Genomic DNA, 14,864 nt, shown 5'->3' on the forward strand with positions numbered 1-14,864 from the left:
ATCCTGCGGGAGGACCCTCACACATCCTGCGGGGGGAGCCTCACACATCCTGCGGGAGGACCCTCACACATCCTGCGGTGCGGGAGGACCCTCACACACCCTGCGGGAGGACCGTCACACACCCTGCGAGAGGACCCTCACACACCCTGCGGGAGGACCCTCACACACCCTGCGGGGGGAACCTCACACATCCTGCGGGAGGACCCTCACACACCCTGCGGGGGGACCCTCACACATCCTGCGGGGGGAACCTCACACATCCTGCGGTGCGGGAGGGCCCTCACATATCCTGCGGGGGGACCCTCACACATCCTGCGGGGGGAACCTCACACATCCTGCGGGAGGACCCTCACACACCCTGCGGGAGGACCCTCACACATCCTGCGGCAGGACCGTCACACATCCTGCGGCGCAGCTGTGCTTCTTGAGTTGCCGCGAGTCGGAGAAGCCGCGTCCGCACTGCTGGCAGGAGTAGAGCTTCTGGCCCGTGTGGACCTGCAGGTGGGACTTGAGCTGGTTGGACTGGTGGAACTTCCTCTGGCAGAAGCTGCACTCGAAGGGCTTCTCCCCCGTGTGGATGCGCACGTGTCGGTAGAAGTTGCCGTCGGTGCGGAATGCCTTCCCGCACTGGTTGCACTTGTACGGCTTCTCCCCCGTGTGAATGCGCTCGTGCTGCTTGAGGCTCCCGGCCTGGAAGAAGCCCTTGCCGCACACCTCGCACACAAAGGGCTTCTCTCCAAGGTGGCTCCTCTGGTGGTAGCGGAAGGAGTACTTGTTGTGGAAGGCTTTGTCGCACAGCTCGCAGTTGAACTCCTTCTGCTCGCTGTGGCTTTTCTCGTGCAGCTTGAGCGAGCAGGCGGCGCTGAAGCTGCTCAGGCAGATCTTGCAGCTGTAGGGCTTGACCAGCAGCTTGCTCCTCTGCGCGGCCGGGAACTTCTTGGGCTTGCCGTCGGCGTGCACGTACTTGAGGTGGATCTGCAGGCGGCAGTTGAAGAGGAAGGTCTTGCCGCACAGGTCGCACATGAAGGGCTTCCTGGCGCCGTGCACCAGCATGTGCGACTTCAGCTTGTTGTTGTCGGAGAAGCTCTTCTTGCAGTCCTGGCAGCTGAAGGGCTTCTCGCCCGTGTGGATGCGCAGGTGTCTCTTCAGGTTGTTGTTGAGGCTGAAGCTGGCGCCGCACACGTGGCAGGTGAACGGCTTCTCGCCCGTGTGCACGGCGCTGTGGCGCTTGAGCGCCGTGCCGGTGCGGTACGGGCGCTTGCACACCTCGCACACGAACGGCGTGACGCCCGTGTGCTTCCTCTTGTGCACCGTCAGCGAGTGGGCGTACTTGAAGGTCTCCTCGCAGTCGGGACATTTGTACTTCTTGTCGCTGGTGTGCACCATCTGGTGGAAGCGCAGCGTGTCCTTGCTCTTGAACTCCTTGCCGCAGGTGGCGCAGCTGAAGGGCCGCTCCTCCGAGTGGACCACCATGTGACCCCGCAGCTGCACGCGGGTCTTGCACGCCTTGTCGCACAGCGGACACTTCAGCATCTCCTTCCACTTCTCGTGGCGCAGCAGGTGGTTCTCCAGCGACTGGCCCACGCGGAAGGTCTTGCCGCAGTGCTGGCAGGTGTAGGGCTTGGGCTGCTGGTGGCGCTTGTGGCACTTGAGGTGGTTCTGCAGCGACTGGTCCTTGCGGTACGAGCGCTTGCACAGCGGGCACGGGAAGGGCAGCGGCGTCTTGGACTCTTCGTGGCGCAGGAGGTGGTTGTCCAAAGACTTCTGCTCCAGGAAGCTCCTCCCGCACTGCTCGCACGGGAACGGCCTCTTGTGGAGCGCCTCGTGCTTCTTCAGGTCGGCTCGCCAGTAGAAGGCGGCGTCGCACTCGTCGCAGAAGAACCTCTTGATGGGCCGCGGCTCTTTCTTCCTGAGCCGCCGCCCTTCCGCCTGATCACAGTTCACCTCGTCTATGCTCCTGTCAGGTGACTCTGAGAGAGAAGGTTCAAAGTCAACAACTTCAGTTTCTTCTGAGTTAATCCCAACCTCTTAAGTCAAACACGGCAGATTTCTGTCTGACAAGCCTAGTTAGTCATGTATGATGTCTTTTTGTTATTTTTTTTGTGTGATGTGTAATGTCTAGTGTTTAAATGTACGGCAGTGACAATGAATTTCCCCAAGGGGACCAATAAATCTAATCAATCAATCAATGTTTATTTATATAGCCCTAAATCACAAGTGTCTCAAAGGGCTGCACAAGCCACAACGACATCCTCGGTATAGCCCACATAAGGGCAAGGAAAAACTCACCCCAGTGGGACTAATCTAAATCTTTCTTTTTGTCAATACAGTCGTCCCTCGCCACATGGCGCTTTATATACTGCACCATGGTGGATTTTTGGGGGGATATCTTTTATTTTTTTTAAGTATATTATATACATTACACTGCAAAAAGTGAAATCTAAGTAAGAGTAAATATCTCCAATAAGGGTGATATTTGCTTATTTTCTGTCTGATAAGATACTTCTTCTGACTAAGCAGATTTTATGTTAGAGTGTTTTACTTGTTTTAAGTGTTTTGCTCCTAAATGATCTCAGTAAGATATTACAGATTTGATGACCTATATTGAGTAAAACATGTTTGAAACTAGAATATCAAGTGTTGTGTCATCAACACTCACAAGTATAAAACTACTTTTTTTAAGTAATAATTTCTTATTTCAAGCATGAACAAAAAAATCATGACTTTGACACAATTGTGTCTCATAATTAAAACAGATGACAGTCAAATGGACTTTGCTGTTTTATTTTCAATGAAACAATAGAAAATACATACTCAAATAGTAGTACAGTTGTTATTAGTGAGAATATACTTATTTGAAGGTATTTTTGGGTTCATTGAGGTTAGCTAATTTTACTTGTTTTGGAAAGTCTTGTTCTATTAGCAGATCATTTTGCTTAGTTCAAATAAAATACCCCTAATTTATTTTTTTTCCTTGTTTTTGAACACTGACTTTTTGCAGTGTATACATATCATATTACCGTATTTTCCGCACTATTAGCCGCACCTAAAAACCACAAATTTACTCAAAAGCTGACAGTGTGGCTTATAACCCGGTGCGCTTTATATATGGATTAATATTAAGATTCATTTTCATAAAGTTTCGGTCTCGCAACTACGGTAAACAGCCGCCATCTTTTTTCCCCGTAGAAGAGGAAGTGCTTCTTCTTCTACGCAAGCAACCGCCAAGGTAAGCACCCGCCCCCATAGAACAGGAAGCGCTTCTTCTTCTACTGTAAGCAACCACCCGCCCGCGTAGAAGAAGAAGAAGCGCGCGGATATTACGTTTCATTTCCTTTGTGTGTTTACATCTGTAAAGACCACAAAATGGCTCCTACTAAGCGACAGGTTTCCGGTTCATGAAAAGACGCAATCTCTCCATCCGCACACGGACTACTATTTCACAGCAACTGCCTAAAGACTTTCAAGAAAAGCTGGCTACTTTCCGTGCATATTGTAAAAAGAAGATAGCTGAAAAAAAGATCCGGCCAGAGAACATTATCAACATGGACGAGGTTCCACTGACTTTTGATATTCCTGTGAACCGCACTGTGGATACAACGGGAGCACGTACGGTGAATATTCGCACCACAGGGAATGAGAAGTCATCCTTCACTGTGGTTCTAGCTTGCCATGCTAATGGCCAGAAACTTCCACCCATGGTGATATTCAAAAGGAAGACCTTGCCAAAAGAGACCTTTCCAGCCGGCGTCATCATAAAAGCTAACTCGAAGGGATGGATGGATGAAGAAAAGATGAGCGAGTGGTTAAGGTAAGTTTACGCGAAGAGGCCGGGTGGCTTTTTTCACGCAGCTCCGTCCATGTTGATATACGACTCCATGCGCGCCCACATCACGCTGGTTTTTAATATATTATTAAAGTTTGACTGACCTATCTGACTGTTTTTTTGACATTCCTTTAGCGCAGTTAGATGCGGCTTACAACACGGGGCGGCTTATAGGTGGACAAAGTTTTGAAATATGCCGTTCATTGAAGGCGCGGCTTATAACCCAGGGCGGCTTATGGTGCGGAAAATACGGTACTCGGCGCCAATTCAAGGAAATACACACTTTTTTGTATTGGATGTTTATCTTTATTTTTGCACATTTTAAAGCAAAATAAGCAATACTTTTACTTTTGAAATGCTTATACTATTGCAGAATATTAAGATTTGCACTGTATGTTTATTTTATATTTGTACATTAAAAAGCAAATAAGCTACTTTTAATTTTGTTAAATGTTAAAAGTTTTAAATGTTTACATTGTTACAGAATATTTTGTCATGTTGTTGTCAATGTTGACTGAGTGGCCATACTTCTTTTTTTTGTAAATAAAAGCCATGCCTTTTGAAAAAAACTGGCCTACATTTATCCTCTTCATTTTAAAGAAAAAAATAATCGGTAAAAGAAATAATAATCTATAGATTAATCGGAAAAAATAATCTATAGATTAACTGATTAATCGAAAAAAATAATCTATAGATTAATTGATAGAAAAAAAATCGTTAGCTGCAGCCTTAATTATATTTTAACAGAAGTGTAGATAGAAGCATGTTACAACAGAAGGTAGCCAGATATTAACAATAATGATGAAGAATAGTTTTGAGAAAATAATACAACTGGAAATGATGATATATGTTACCGTATACGTCAGATACTGAATTAGGAGCCTTTGTAACACGTTTTGAAATCATTATCATTTATATACAAAATAATCTATTGTAAAATGTATCGTTATCACAGGAGGCTGCAATATATAGTCATGGCCGAAGGTTTGGACACACCTTCTCATTAAATGTGTTTTCTTTATTTCCATGACTATTTACATTGTAGATTGTCACTGAAGGCATCAAAACTATGAATGAACACATGTGGAGTTATGTACTTAACAAAAAAAAGGTGATAAAACTGAAAACATGTTTTATATTCTAGTTTCTTCAAAATAGCCACCCTTTGCACACTCTTGGCATTCTCTCAATGAGCTTCAAGAGGTAGTCACCTGAAAGGGTTTTAAAGTTAAAGTTAAAGTTAAAGTACCAATGATTGTCACACACACACTAGGTGTGGCGAAATTATTCTCTGCATTTGACCCATCACCCTTGATCACCCCCTGGGAGGTGAGGGGAGCAGTGGGCAGCAGCAGTGGCCGCGCCCGGGAATCATTTTTGGTGATTTAACCCCCAATTCCAACCCTTGATGCTGAGTGCCAAGCAGGGAGGCAATGGGTCCCATTTTTATAGTCTTTGGTATGACTCGGCCGGGGTTTGAACTCACAACCTACCGATCTCAGGGCGGACACTCTAACCACTAGGCCACTAGGTCACTTCACAGGTGTCATAGTTTTGATGCCTTCAGTGACAATCTACAATGTAAATAGTCATGTAAATAAAGAAAACGCATTGAAATGAGAAGGTGTGTCCAAACCTTTGGCCTGTACTGTATATCATAATATAGATTTTAGGCCATATCGGCCATCCCTAGCGCTTTATATTGCGTTCAAAGTGCACAAACTTTTACTAAAATATGGATTTTTGTCGAGGCGGGAACCCATTATTCATATTTAAATTGTTTCTTTTGGAGACTTTTGCTTCAATGTACAAACTTTTGCATTTACGAACCCCGTTCAAGTACCAATTAAGTTTGCAAATGGAGTTTCCACTATAGTTTGTTCTGCGCAATGTCTGAGTGTATATGACGGGAAAATGTTGGCATTTTTTGGGGGGGAAAGGAACAAGTCATATGAAGAGTGGGGCGAAGAAAAAGTACGAAAAATACTAATAATTTCCACCATCATAAAAGCTACTTTAAGTCACACTTCAACATTCTTAATTAACACGGGTGAAAATAGTGACATCAAAAGTTACCTATTTTAACTTTGAAGCTGGGCTCCACGGTCCCGGGTGCTTGTCCTGAAGAGGTCTCGTCCATTGAGCACTGACACACACGCAAACAGAGCACACAATCAAGCATTGCTTTGTTTGGACTGACGTGCTATTGGCTTTGTGGCAAGACAAAGACAATGCAACGCACTGACAGCAGCTGAGATAAGTGAGTCAAACTCTCACAATGCAGCTTTATAAAATCCTGTCAAGGCCTTATATTATTGGAAATAAACTTGGACACACTTTAGAGAAGTCAGTGTACAGCTTGTATAGTTGCATATATGTACTATAAACTGGAAATGAGTCAGCACAACCATTATTATGGAGTACATTTACTGCCAAAACACACAAAACTTATGCCCGAAGATTCGCAAGTAGAAAAACTATTTTCTTCAATAAAAAAACAGATTTGGAAATATAAAAACTATTTTCTTTAATTATAAAAAATATTTGCAAATATAAAAACTATTTTCTTCACTTAAAAAAAAACATTCGCCAGTAAAAAAACTTTTCTTTCAATAAAAATAAATGCTTGTTTCCCCTCTCTTCCGTCCGCCATTTTACTCCTCAGCCTGCTTCTTCTTCTTCTTTGTTATTTTTGGCGGACGGCACCATGCGCAAATAACAGCAGCCCTTGGCGGCCTTGAATTGACTCAGCAGCGCCACCTGTTGTTGCAAAGTGTGAATTACGGCTGCCCTGAGTGCAAGTGTGTGGATCGTGCAGGGTGTAGTATTATTAAAGAAATTTGGTTTTATATTTGCAGATCTTTTTTTTTTAATTGAATTAAAAAAAAGGTATACTTTCAATTAGATTTCATACTTGCAGAAATTGTTTTCATACTCCTGGAAATTGTTTTTTCCCTTGCAAACAGTTTTTTTTGTACTTGGGAATCGTGTTTTTAATTAAAATAATGAATCATATTTTTTACTTGCAGAAATTGTTTTTTTTACTTACAAATCGTTAAATTGAAGAAAATAATTTTTAATTGAATAAAAAAAAAGGTATACTTTCAATTAGATTTTTTACTTGCAGAAATTGTTTTCATACTCCTGGAAATTGTTTTTTCCCTTGCAAACAGTTTTTTTTGTACTTGGGAATCGTCTTTTTAATTAAAATAATGAATCATATTTTTTACTTGCAGAAATTGTTTTTTTTACTTGCAAATCGTTAAATTGAAGAAAATAATTTTTATACCTGCGAATTGTTTTTAACTTGAAGAACATAGTTTTTATACTTCCAGAGAATTGTTTTTTTTACTTGCGAATCATTTTTTAACTTGCAGAAAATAGTTTTTATATTTCCAGAGAATAGTTTTTTTTACTTGCGAATCATTTAATTGCGAAAAAATTTTTACTTGCAGATTTATTTTTTTTTACTTTCAGACAATTGTTTTTTGTACTTGCAAAAAAAAATTTTTATTAAAAAAAATTTAGTTTTTTACTTATGAATTATATTTGTACTTGCATAATTTTATTTTTTTTGCAAATCAGTTTTTTAATTAAAGAAATGTTTTTTTTACGTGCAAAAAATAGTTTTTCTACTTGCGGAAAATCGTTTTTTTTTACTTGCGAATCATTTTTTAACTTGCAGAAAATAGTTTTTATACTTCCAGAGAATAGTTTTTTTTTACTTGCGAATCATTTAATTGCGAATAATTTTTTTACTTGCAGATTTTTTTTTTTTTACTTTCAGACAATTGTTTTTTGTACTTGCAAATTATTATTTTTTATTCAAAAAATTTTAGTTTTTTACTTATGAATTATATTTGTACTTGCATAATTTTATTTTTTTTGCAAATCAGTTTTTTAATTAAAGAAATGTTTTTTTTACGTGCAAAAAATAGTTTTTCTACTTGCGGAAAATCGTTTTTTTTTTACTTGCGAATCATTTTTTAACTTGCAGAAAATAGTTTTTATACTTCCAGAGAATAGTTTTTTTTACTTGCGAATCATTTAATTGCGAATAATTTTTATACTTGCAGATTTTTTTTTTTTTACTTTCAGACAATTGTTTTTTGTACTTGCAAATTTATTTTTTTTTATTCAAAAAAATTTAGTTTTTTACTTATGAATTATATTTGTACTTGCATAATTTTATTTTTTTTGCAAATCAGTTTTTTAATTAAAGAAATGTTTTTTTTACGTGCAAAAAATTGTTTTTCTACTTGCGGAAAATCGTTTTTTTTACTTGCGAATCATTTTTTAACTTGCAGAAAATAGTTTTTATACTTCCAGAGAATAGTTTTTTTTACTTGCGAATCATTTAATTGCGAATAATTTTTTTTACTTGCAGATTTATTTATTTTTTACTTTCAGACAATTGTTTTTTGTACTTGCAAATTTTTTTTTTTATTCAAAAAAATTTAGTTTTTTACTTATGAATTATATTTGTACTTGCATAATTTTTTTTTTTTTGCAAATCAGTTTTTTAATTAAATAAATGTTTTTTTACGTGCAAAAAATAGTTTTTCTACTTGCGGAAAATCGTTTCTTTTTACTTGTGAATCGTTTTTTTAATTAAAGAAAATAGTTTTTTTCTACTTGCGAATCATTTTTACTCGCAGAAAATTGTTTTTTTAAACTTGCAAATTGTTCTTTTAATTGAAGAAATGTGTTTATCTACTTTGGGCGTGGGTAGAAACATTTTTCATTCACAAGTGACTAGCAAAATAGGCAAGCAAAACATAAACTTTGTATTTGTCTCAATCTTAACGCAGAATATGCTATAACAGTTGTACGCTGACTACTCTAAAGTATATGCAAGTTTACCTCCTACAGTATCTGTAAATGCAACATAGCGTACAGTACATGTATTTTACGTGCAGTAAAAAATCAGCAGACCTGCTCGTGTGGCATGTCCTCGGTGCTGACGGAACAACAGTCAGAACTGGGGACATCTTGGCCCGTGTCTCCGGGCGAGGCCGCCGGCGGAAGGTTAAGCTGCGCCACGCCGTCGGCGGAAGACGCGGGAGGCTCGACGAGGTGGTCTCCGTCTTCCAGCAGCATCAGGGTGGGAGCGTTGCTGCTCTGGCTCACCAAGACCACCTGGGCGGCTGGAGACTGGCGGTCTGTCAAAGGGTCGGGACTTAGGACTCCTGTGTTGATTCAAATACACAATGATGGACAACCATGTTGTAGCAGTGATTTCATTCCAGCAATTATTGTACAGTGGAACCTCCATTTACAAACCTCTTTTCAATTTACAAACATTTAGCTCGAGCCAAATATGTCTCCATGTGGAAACTATGTGTTCATTTTGTGTTCCGCCTGCGGCCGCTGTTGTTCTGTCACGAGTCACTACTCCGTGCTTTAGCGTATCACTAGCTGATAGAGATGCGCGGTTTGCGGACACAACCGCGGAGTCCGCGGATAAACCGCGGGTCGGGCGGGTAAAAATAGATTGTAAATAGATTCGGGCGGTTGAACCAATTTGGAAATATGTACAGGTAAAAGCCAGTAAATTAGAATATTTTGAAAAACTTGATTTATTTCAGTAATTGCATTCAAAAGGTGTAACTTGTACATTATATTTATTCATTGCACACAGACTGATGCATTCAAATGTTTATTTCATTTAATTTTGATGATTTGAAGTGGCAACAAATGAAAATCCAAAATTCCGTGTGTCACAAAATTAGAATATTACTTAAGGCTAATACAAAAAAGGGATTTTTAGAAATGTTGGCCAACTGAAAAGTATGAAAAGGAAAAATATGAGCATGTACAATACTCAATACTTGGTTGGAGCTCCTTTTGCCTCAATTACTGCGTTAATGCGGCGTGGCATGGAGTCGATGAGTTTCTGGCACTGCTCAGGTGTTATGAGAGCCCAGGTTGCTCTGATAGTGGCCTTCAACTCTTCTGCGTTTTTGGGTCTGGCATTCTGCATCTTCCTTTTCACAATACCCCACAGATTTTCTATGGGGCTAAGGTCAGGGGAGTTGGCGGGCCAATTTAGAACAGAAATACCATGGTCCGTAAACCAGGCACGGGTAGATTTTGCGCTGTGTGCAGGCGCCAAGTCCTGTTGGAACTTGAAATCTCCATCTCCATAGAGCAGGTCAGCAGCAGGAAGCATGAAGTGCTCTAAAACTTGCTGGTAGACGGCTGCGTTGACCCTGGATCTCAGGAAACAGAGTGGACCGACACCAGCAGATGACATGGCACCCCAAACCATCACTGATGGTGGAAACTTTACACTAGACTTCAGGCAACGTGGATCCTGTGCCTCTCCTGTCTTCCTCCAGACTCTGGGACCTCGATTTCCAAAGGAAATGCAAAATTTGCTTTCGTCAGAAAACATGACTTTGGACCACTCAGCAGCAGTCCAGCTCTTTTTTTCCTTAGCCCAGGTGAGACGCTTTGCGCGCTGTTTCTTGGTCAACAGTGGCTTGACACGGGGTATGCGGCAGTTGAAACCCATGTCTTTCAAGCGTCTCTTGGTGGTGGATCTTGAAGCACTGACTCCAGCAGCTGTCCACTCCTTCTGAATCTCCCCCACATTTTTGAATGGGGTTTTTTTCACAATCTTGACCAGGGCGCGGTGATCCCTATCGCTTGTACACTTTTTCTGACCACAGTTTTTCCTTCCCTTTGCCTCTCCATTAATGTGTTTGGACACAGAGCTCTGAGAACAGCCAGCCTCTTCAGCAATAACCTTTTGTGTCTTTCCCTCCTTGTGCAATGTGTCGATGGTTGCCTTTTGGACAGCTGTCAAATCTGAAGTCTTCCCCATGTTTGTGTAGGCTTCAGAACTGGACTGAGAGACCATTTAAAGCCCTTTGCAGGTGTTTTGAGTTAATCAGCTGATTAGTTTGTGGCACCAGGTGTCTTCAAAATGTAACCCTTACACAATATTCTAATTTTGTGACACACGGAATTTTGGATTTTCATTTGTTGCCACTTCAAATCATCAAAATTAAATGAAATAAACATTTGAATGCATCAGTGTGTGTGCAATGAATAAATATAATGTACAAGTTACACCTTTTGAATGCAATTACCGTATTTTCCGCACTATAAGGCGCACCGGATTATTAGCCGCACCTTCAATGAATGGCATATTTCATAACTTTGTCCACCAATAAGCCGCCCCGGACTATAAGCCGCGCCTACGCTGCGCTAAAGGGAATGTCAAAAAAACAGTCAGATAGGTCAGTCAAACTTTAATAATATATTAAAAACCAGCGTTCTAACAACTCTGTTCACTCCCAAAATGTACGCAAATGTGCAATCACAAACATAGTAAAATTCAAAATAGTGCAGAGCAATAGCAACATAATGTTGCTCGAACGTTAATGTCACAACACACAAAATAAACATAGCGCTCACTTTCTGAAGTTATTCTTCATTCGTAAATCCTTCGTCTTCGGTGTCCGAAGTGAAAAGTTGGGCAAATTTACGATCCACTGGCAGATGTTGGCGTCGTCTGGCGCTGCCTCCTCGTCTTAGTGAAGGTGTGTTCGCCTTCTGTCATCCATTGTTCCCACGCAGTTAGCAGTCTAGCTTCGAATGCCCTGTTGACACCAATATGTAGCGGCTGGAGGTCTTTTGTCAATCCACCCGGAATGACGGCGAGTATTGAATTAAGCGCGTAAGCGTGTCTCTCAATGTGCTGTTATGAGCTAGCAAATATAACAACTACACTACCCAGCATGCAACGATAGTTACGAGCATGCGCGGTAGCCCTGAGAAGCGTTGTATGCTGGCAGTTAGCACGCTGTGAGTAAACGTTGAGAACTCAGTTAACACGCCTTGTCTGCATTATTTATAATTACCGTATTTTCCGCACTATAAGGCGCACCGGATTATTAGCCGCACCTTCTATGAATTACATATTTCATAATTTTGTCCACCAATAAGCCGCCCCGGACTAAAAGCCGCGCCTACGCTGCGCTAAAGTGAATGTCAAAAAAACGCTGTACGCAAATGTGCAATCACAAACATAGTAAAATTCAAAATGGTGTAGAGCAATAGTAACATAATGTTGCTCGAACGTTAATGTCACAACACACAAAATAAACATAGCGCTCACCTTCTGAAGTTATTCTTCATTCGTAAATCCTTCGAATTCTTCGTCTTCGGTGTCCGAATTGAAAAGTTGCGCAAGCGTGGTATCCAAAATGGCCGGTTCCGTCTCGTAGAAGTCATCGGGAGTCAGTGTCGCTGTTGTTCTGTGAATCCTGCCTTCCGGAAAGCTCGGACCACAGTTGTGACCGAAATATCTGCCCAAGCATTTACGATCCACTGGCAAATGTTGGCGTATGTCGTCCGAGGCTGTCTGCCCGTCTTAGTGAAGGTGTGTTCGCCTTCGGAGCTGTGTGAAAAAAGCCACCCGGCCTCTTCGCGTAAACTTCCCTTAACCACTCGCTCATCTGTTCTTCATCCATCCATCCCTTCGAGTTAGCTTTTATGATGACGCCGGCTGGAAAGGTCTCTTTTGGCAAGGTCTTCCTTTTGAATATCACCATGAGTGGAAGTTAGCATGGCAAGCTAGAACCACAGTGAAGGATGACTTCATTCCCTGTGGTGCGAATATTCACCGTACGTGCTCCCGTTCCACAGTGCGGTTCACAGGAATATCAGTTGCTGTGAAATACGGTAGTAATCCGTGTGCGGATGGAGAGATTGCGTCTTTTTATGAACCGGATCGCTTATTAGGAGCCATTTTGTGGTCTTTACAGATGTAAACAGGAAATGAAACGTACGGTGATATCCGCGCGTTTTTTCTTCTTCTTCCGGGGGCGGGTGAAGCGCTTCCTGTTCTATGGGGGCGGGTGAAGCGCTTCCTGTTCTATGGGGGCGGGTGCTTTCCTTGGCGGTTGCTTGCGTAGAAGAAGAAGCGCTTCCTGTTCTACCGGGAAAAAAGATGGCGGCTGTTTACCGAAGTTGCGAGATCGAAACTTTATGAAAATTAATCGTAATAAAGCGCACCGGGTTATAAGGCGCACTGTTAGCTTTTGAGAAAATTTGTGGTTTTTAGGTGCGCCTTATAGTGCGGAAAATACGGTAGACAGACAACACACTTAATAGGAGCCATTTTGGGGTCTTTACATAAACACACAAATGGAAATGAAACGTCACATATCCCAGCATGCACCGCGCGCTTCTTCTACGGGGAAAAAAGATGGCGGATGTTTACCGTAGTTGCGAGACCTAAACTTTATGAAAATGAATCTTAATATTTATCCATATATAAAGCGCACCGGGTTATAAGGCGCACTGTTAGCTTTTGAGAAAATTTGTGGTTTTTAGGTGCGCCTTATAGTGCGGAAAATACGGTAGACAGACAACACACTTAATAGGAGCCATTTTGGGGTCTTTACATAAACACACAAATGGAAATGAAACGTCACATATCCCAGCATGCACCGCGCGCTTCTTCTACGGGGAAAAAAGATGGCGGATGTTTACCGTAGTTGCGAGACCTAAACTTTATGAAAATGAATCTTAATATTTATCCATATATAAAGCGCACCGGGTTATAAGGCGCACTGTCAGCTTTTGAGAAAATTTGTGGTTTTTAGGTGCGCCTTATAGTGCGGAAAATACGGTACTGAAATAAATCAAGTTTTTCAAAATATTCTAATTTACTGGCTTTTACCTGTATATTTGTACCATCAATTGATTTAAGTGGACCCTGACTTAAACAAGTTGAAAAACGTATTGGGGTGTTAGCATTTAGTGGTCAATATGTAGTGTACTACTAAAAGTTGAAATCAATGAAAGAGTTAGTATTGGTGTTCCAACCTTGCAGGGTGTGCTGATGCATGTGGAGGTGAGCATCAGGCTGTGCTCCACCATCACTGAGGTTCTTCAGCTCCTTCTCCAGCTCCTTCATGTCTCTCCCCAGCTGTCCCACTCGCACCTGCAGCTCCTGCTCCAGCTGGCCGGCCTTGGTCTGGACCACATCCTCCAGCTGCTGCACTTTGGCCTTTAAAGCCGAGTTCTCCTCCAACATGGCGGAGGAGAACTCGGCGAAGACGGCCTGGATCTGCAGCAGAAGCCCTCTCTCGACCTCCTGGATGTCGCCGCCGAGCTTGGCGTCCTCCCACTCCGAGTCTGGCACCTCTCTGGCCCACACATCCCTGAAGAGGGACACGGTGGTCTGGAAGGCCATCTCGACGATGGACGACACCTCGCCGGCGAAGCTCACCTCCATGTTTCTGCCGTTGGAACACCAATGATCTTCCAACAACAAGTTGAATGGATTCAAACAGGACTTTTCTTTGGTGTTGTGATCACATTAACTCTGATACTTAACAATGGCGGACTGTGCGTCTCTGTAAGGACTCCGCGACTCACTTCCGCTTCCGGTGACTTCTTCGCTTTTGGTTTTAATAGCACCATTGTGACTCACTACCGCCATCATTTGGTGTGGAGAATATGTACTGTTATTCTTTTTGGTTAAAAAGAGGGTTATGCACAGAGGTGGGTAGAGTAGCCAGAAATTGTACTCAAGTAAGAGTACTGTTACTTTAGAGATTTATTACTCAAGTAAAAGTAAGGAGTAGTCACCCAAATATTTACTTGAGTAAAAGTAAAAAGTATGTTGTGAAAAAACTACTCAAGTACTGAGTAACTGATGAGTAACATACACACTCATATATACATATATATATATATACACATACATATACATTGATATATACAGTATATCATTTATATGTATTTATTTTGCTGTTTTTGTTTACATGTTAAAGGTGTTTTAATGAATATACATGCATGTTTAACACATATAGATTCCTTTCTATCATGAAAACAAGAATATAAGTTGGTGTATTACCTGATTCTGATGACTTGCATTGATTGTAATCAGACAGTAGTGATGATAATGTCCACGTTTTCAAATGGAGGAGAAGAAAAGTTCCTCCTTTCTGTCCAATACCACATGAAAGTGGTTGGTTTTTGGCTTCTTATTTGTCCAGCTTCCATATTCCTTTTT

The 14,864-nt window shown here is 41.7% G+C and overlaps 1 protein-coding gene across 1 annotated transcript; it reads right to left on the reverse strand.

The window, feature by feature from the left end:
* Positions 1-256: 256 nt before the first annotated feature.
* Positions 257-14,264, reverse strand: LOC133614325 (uncharacterized). The gene is made up of 4 exons (XM_061972181.1): positions 13,670-14,264; positions 8,762-9,015; positions 5,903-5,972; positions 257-1,970 (listed from the first exon to the last, which is right to left on the reverse strand). Exons 1-4 carry the CDS (start codon positions 14,079-14,081, stop codon positions 373-375), a joined length of 2,334 nt encoding a protein of 777 aa, XP_061828165.1. The 5' UTR covers positions 14,082-14,264; the 3' UTR covers positions 257-372.
* Between the last annotated feature and the right edge of the window lie 600 nt (positions 14,265-14,864).

Source organism: Nerophis lumbriciformis, linkage group LG17, assembly GCF_033978685.3.
Source record: "Nerophis lumbriciformis linkage group LG17, RoL_Nlum_v2.1, whole genome shotgun sequence".
Taxonomy (NCBI): Eukaryota; Metazoa; Chordata; class Actinopteri; order Syngnathiformes; family Syngnathidae; genus Nerophis; species Nerophis lumbriciformis.

What these genes read in the sequence shown, in the direction of transcription:
- LOC133614325 (XM_061972181.1), bottom strand. Translation starts at nt 14,081, where the DNA reads ATGGAGGTGAGCTTCGCCGGCGAGGTGTCGTCCATCGTCGAGATGGCC. An exon ending in GCATCAGCACACCCTGCAAG is followed by an intron (nt 9,016 to 13,669) that starts GTTGGAACACCA and finishes GAATCAACACAG; the next exon opens with GAGTCCTAAGTCCCGACCCT. An exon ending in AGGACATGCCACACGAGCAG is followed by an intron (nt 5,973 to 8,761) that starts GTCTGCTGATTT and finishes CGTGTGTGTCAG; the next exon opens with TGCTCAATGGACGAGACCTC.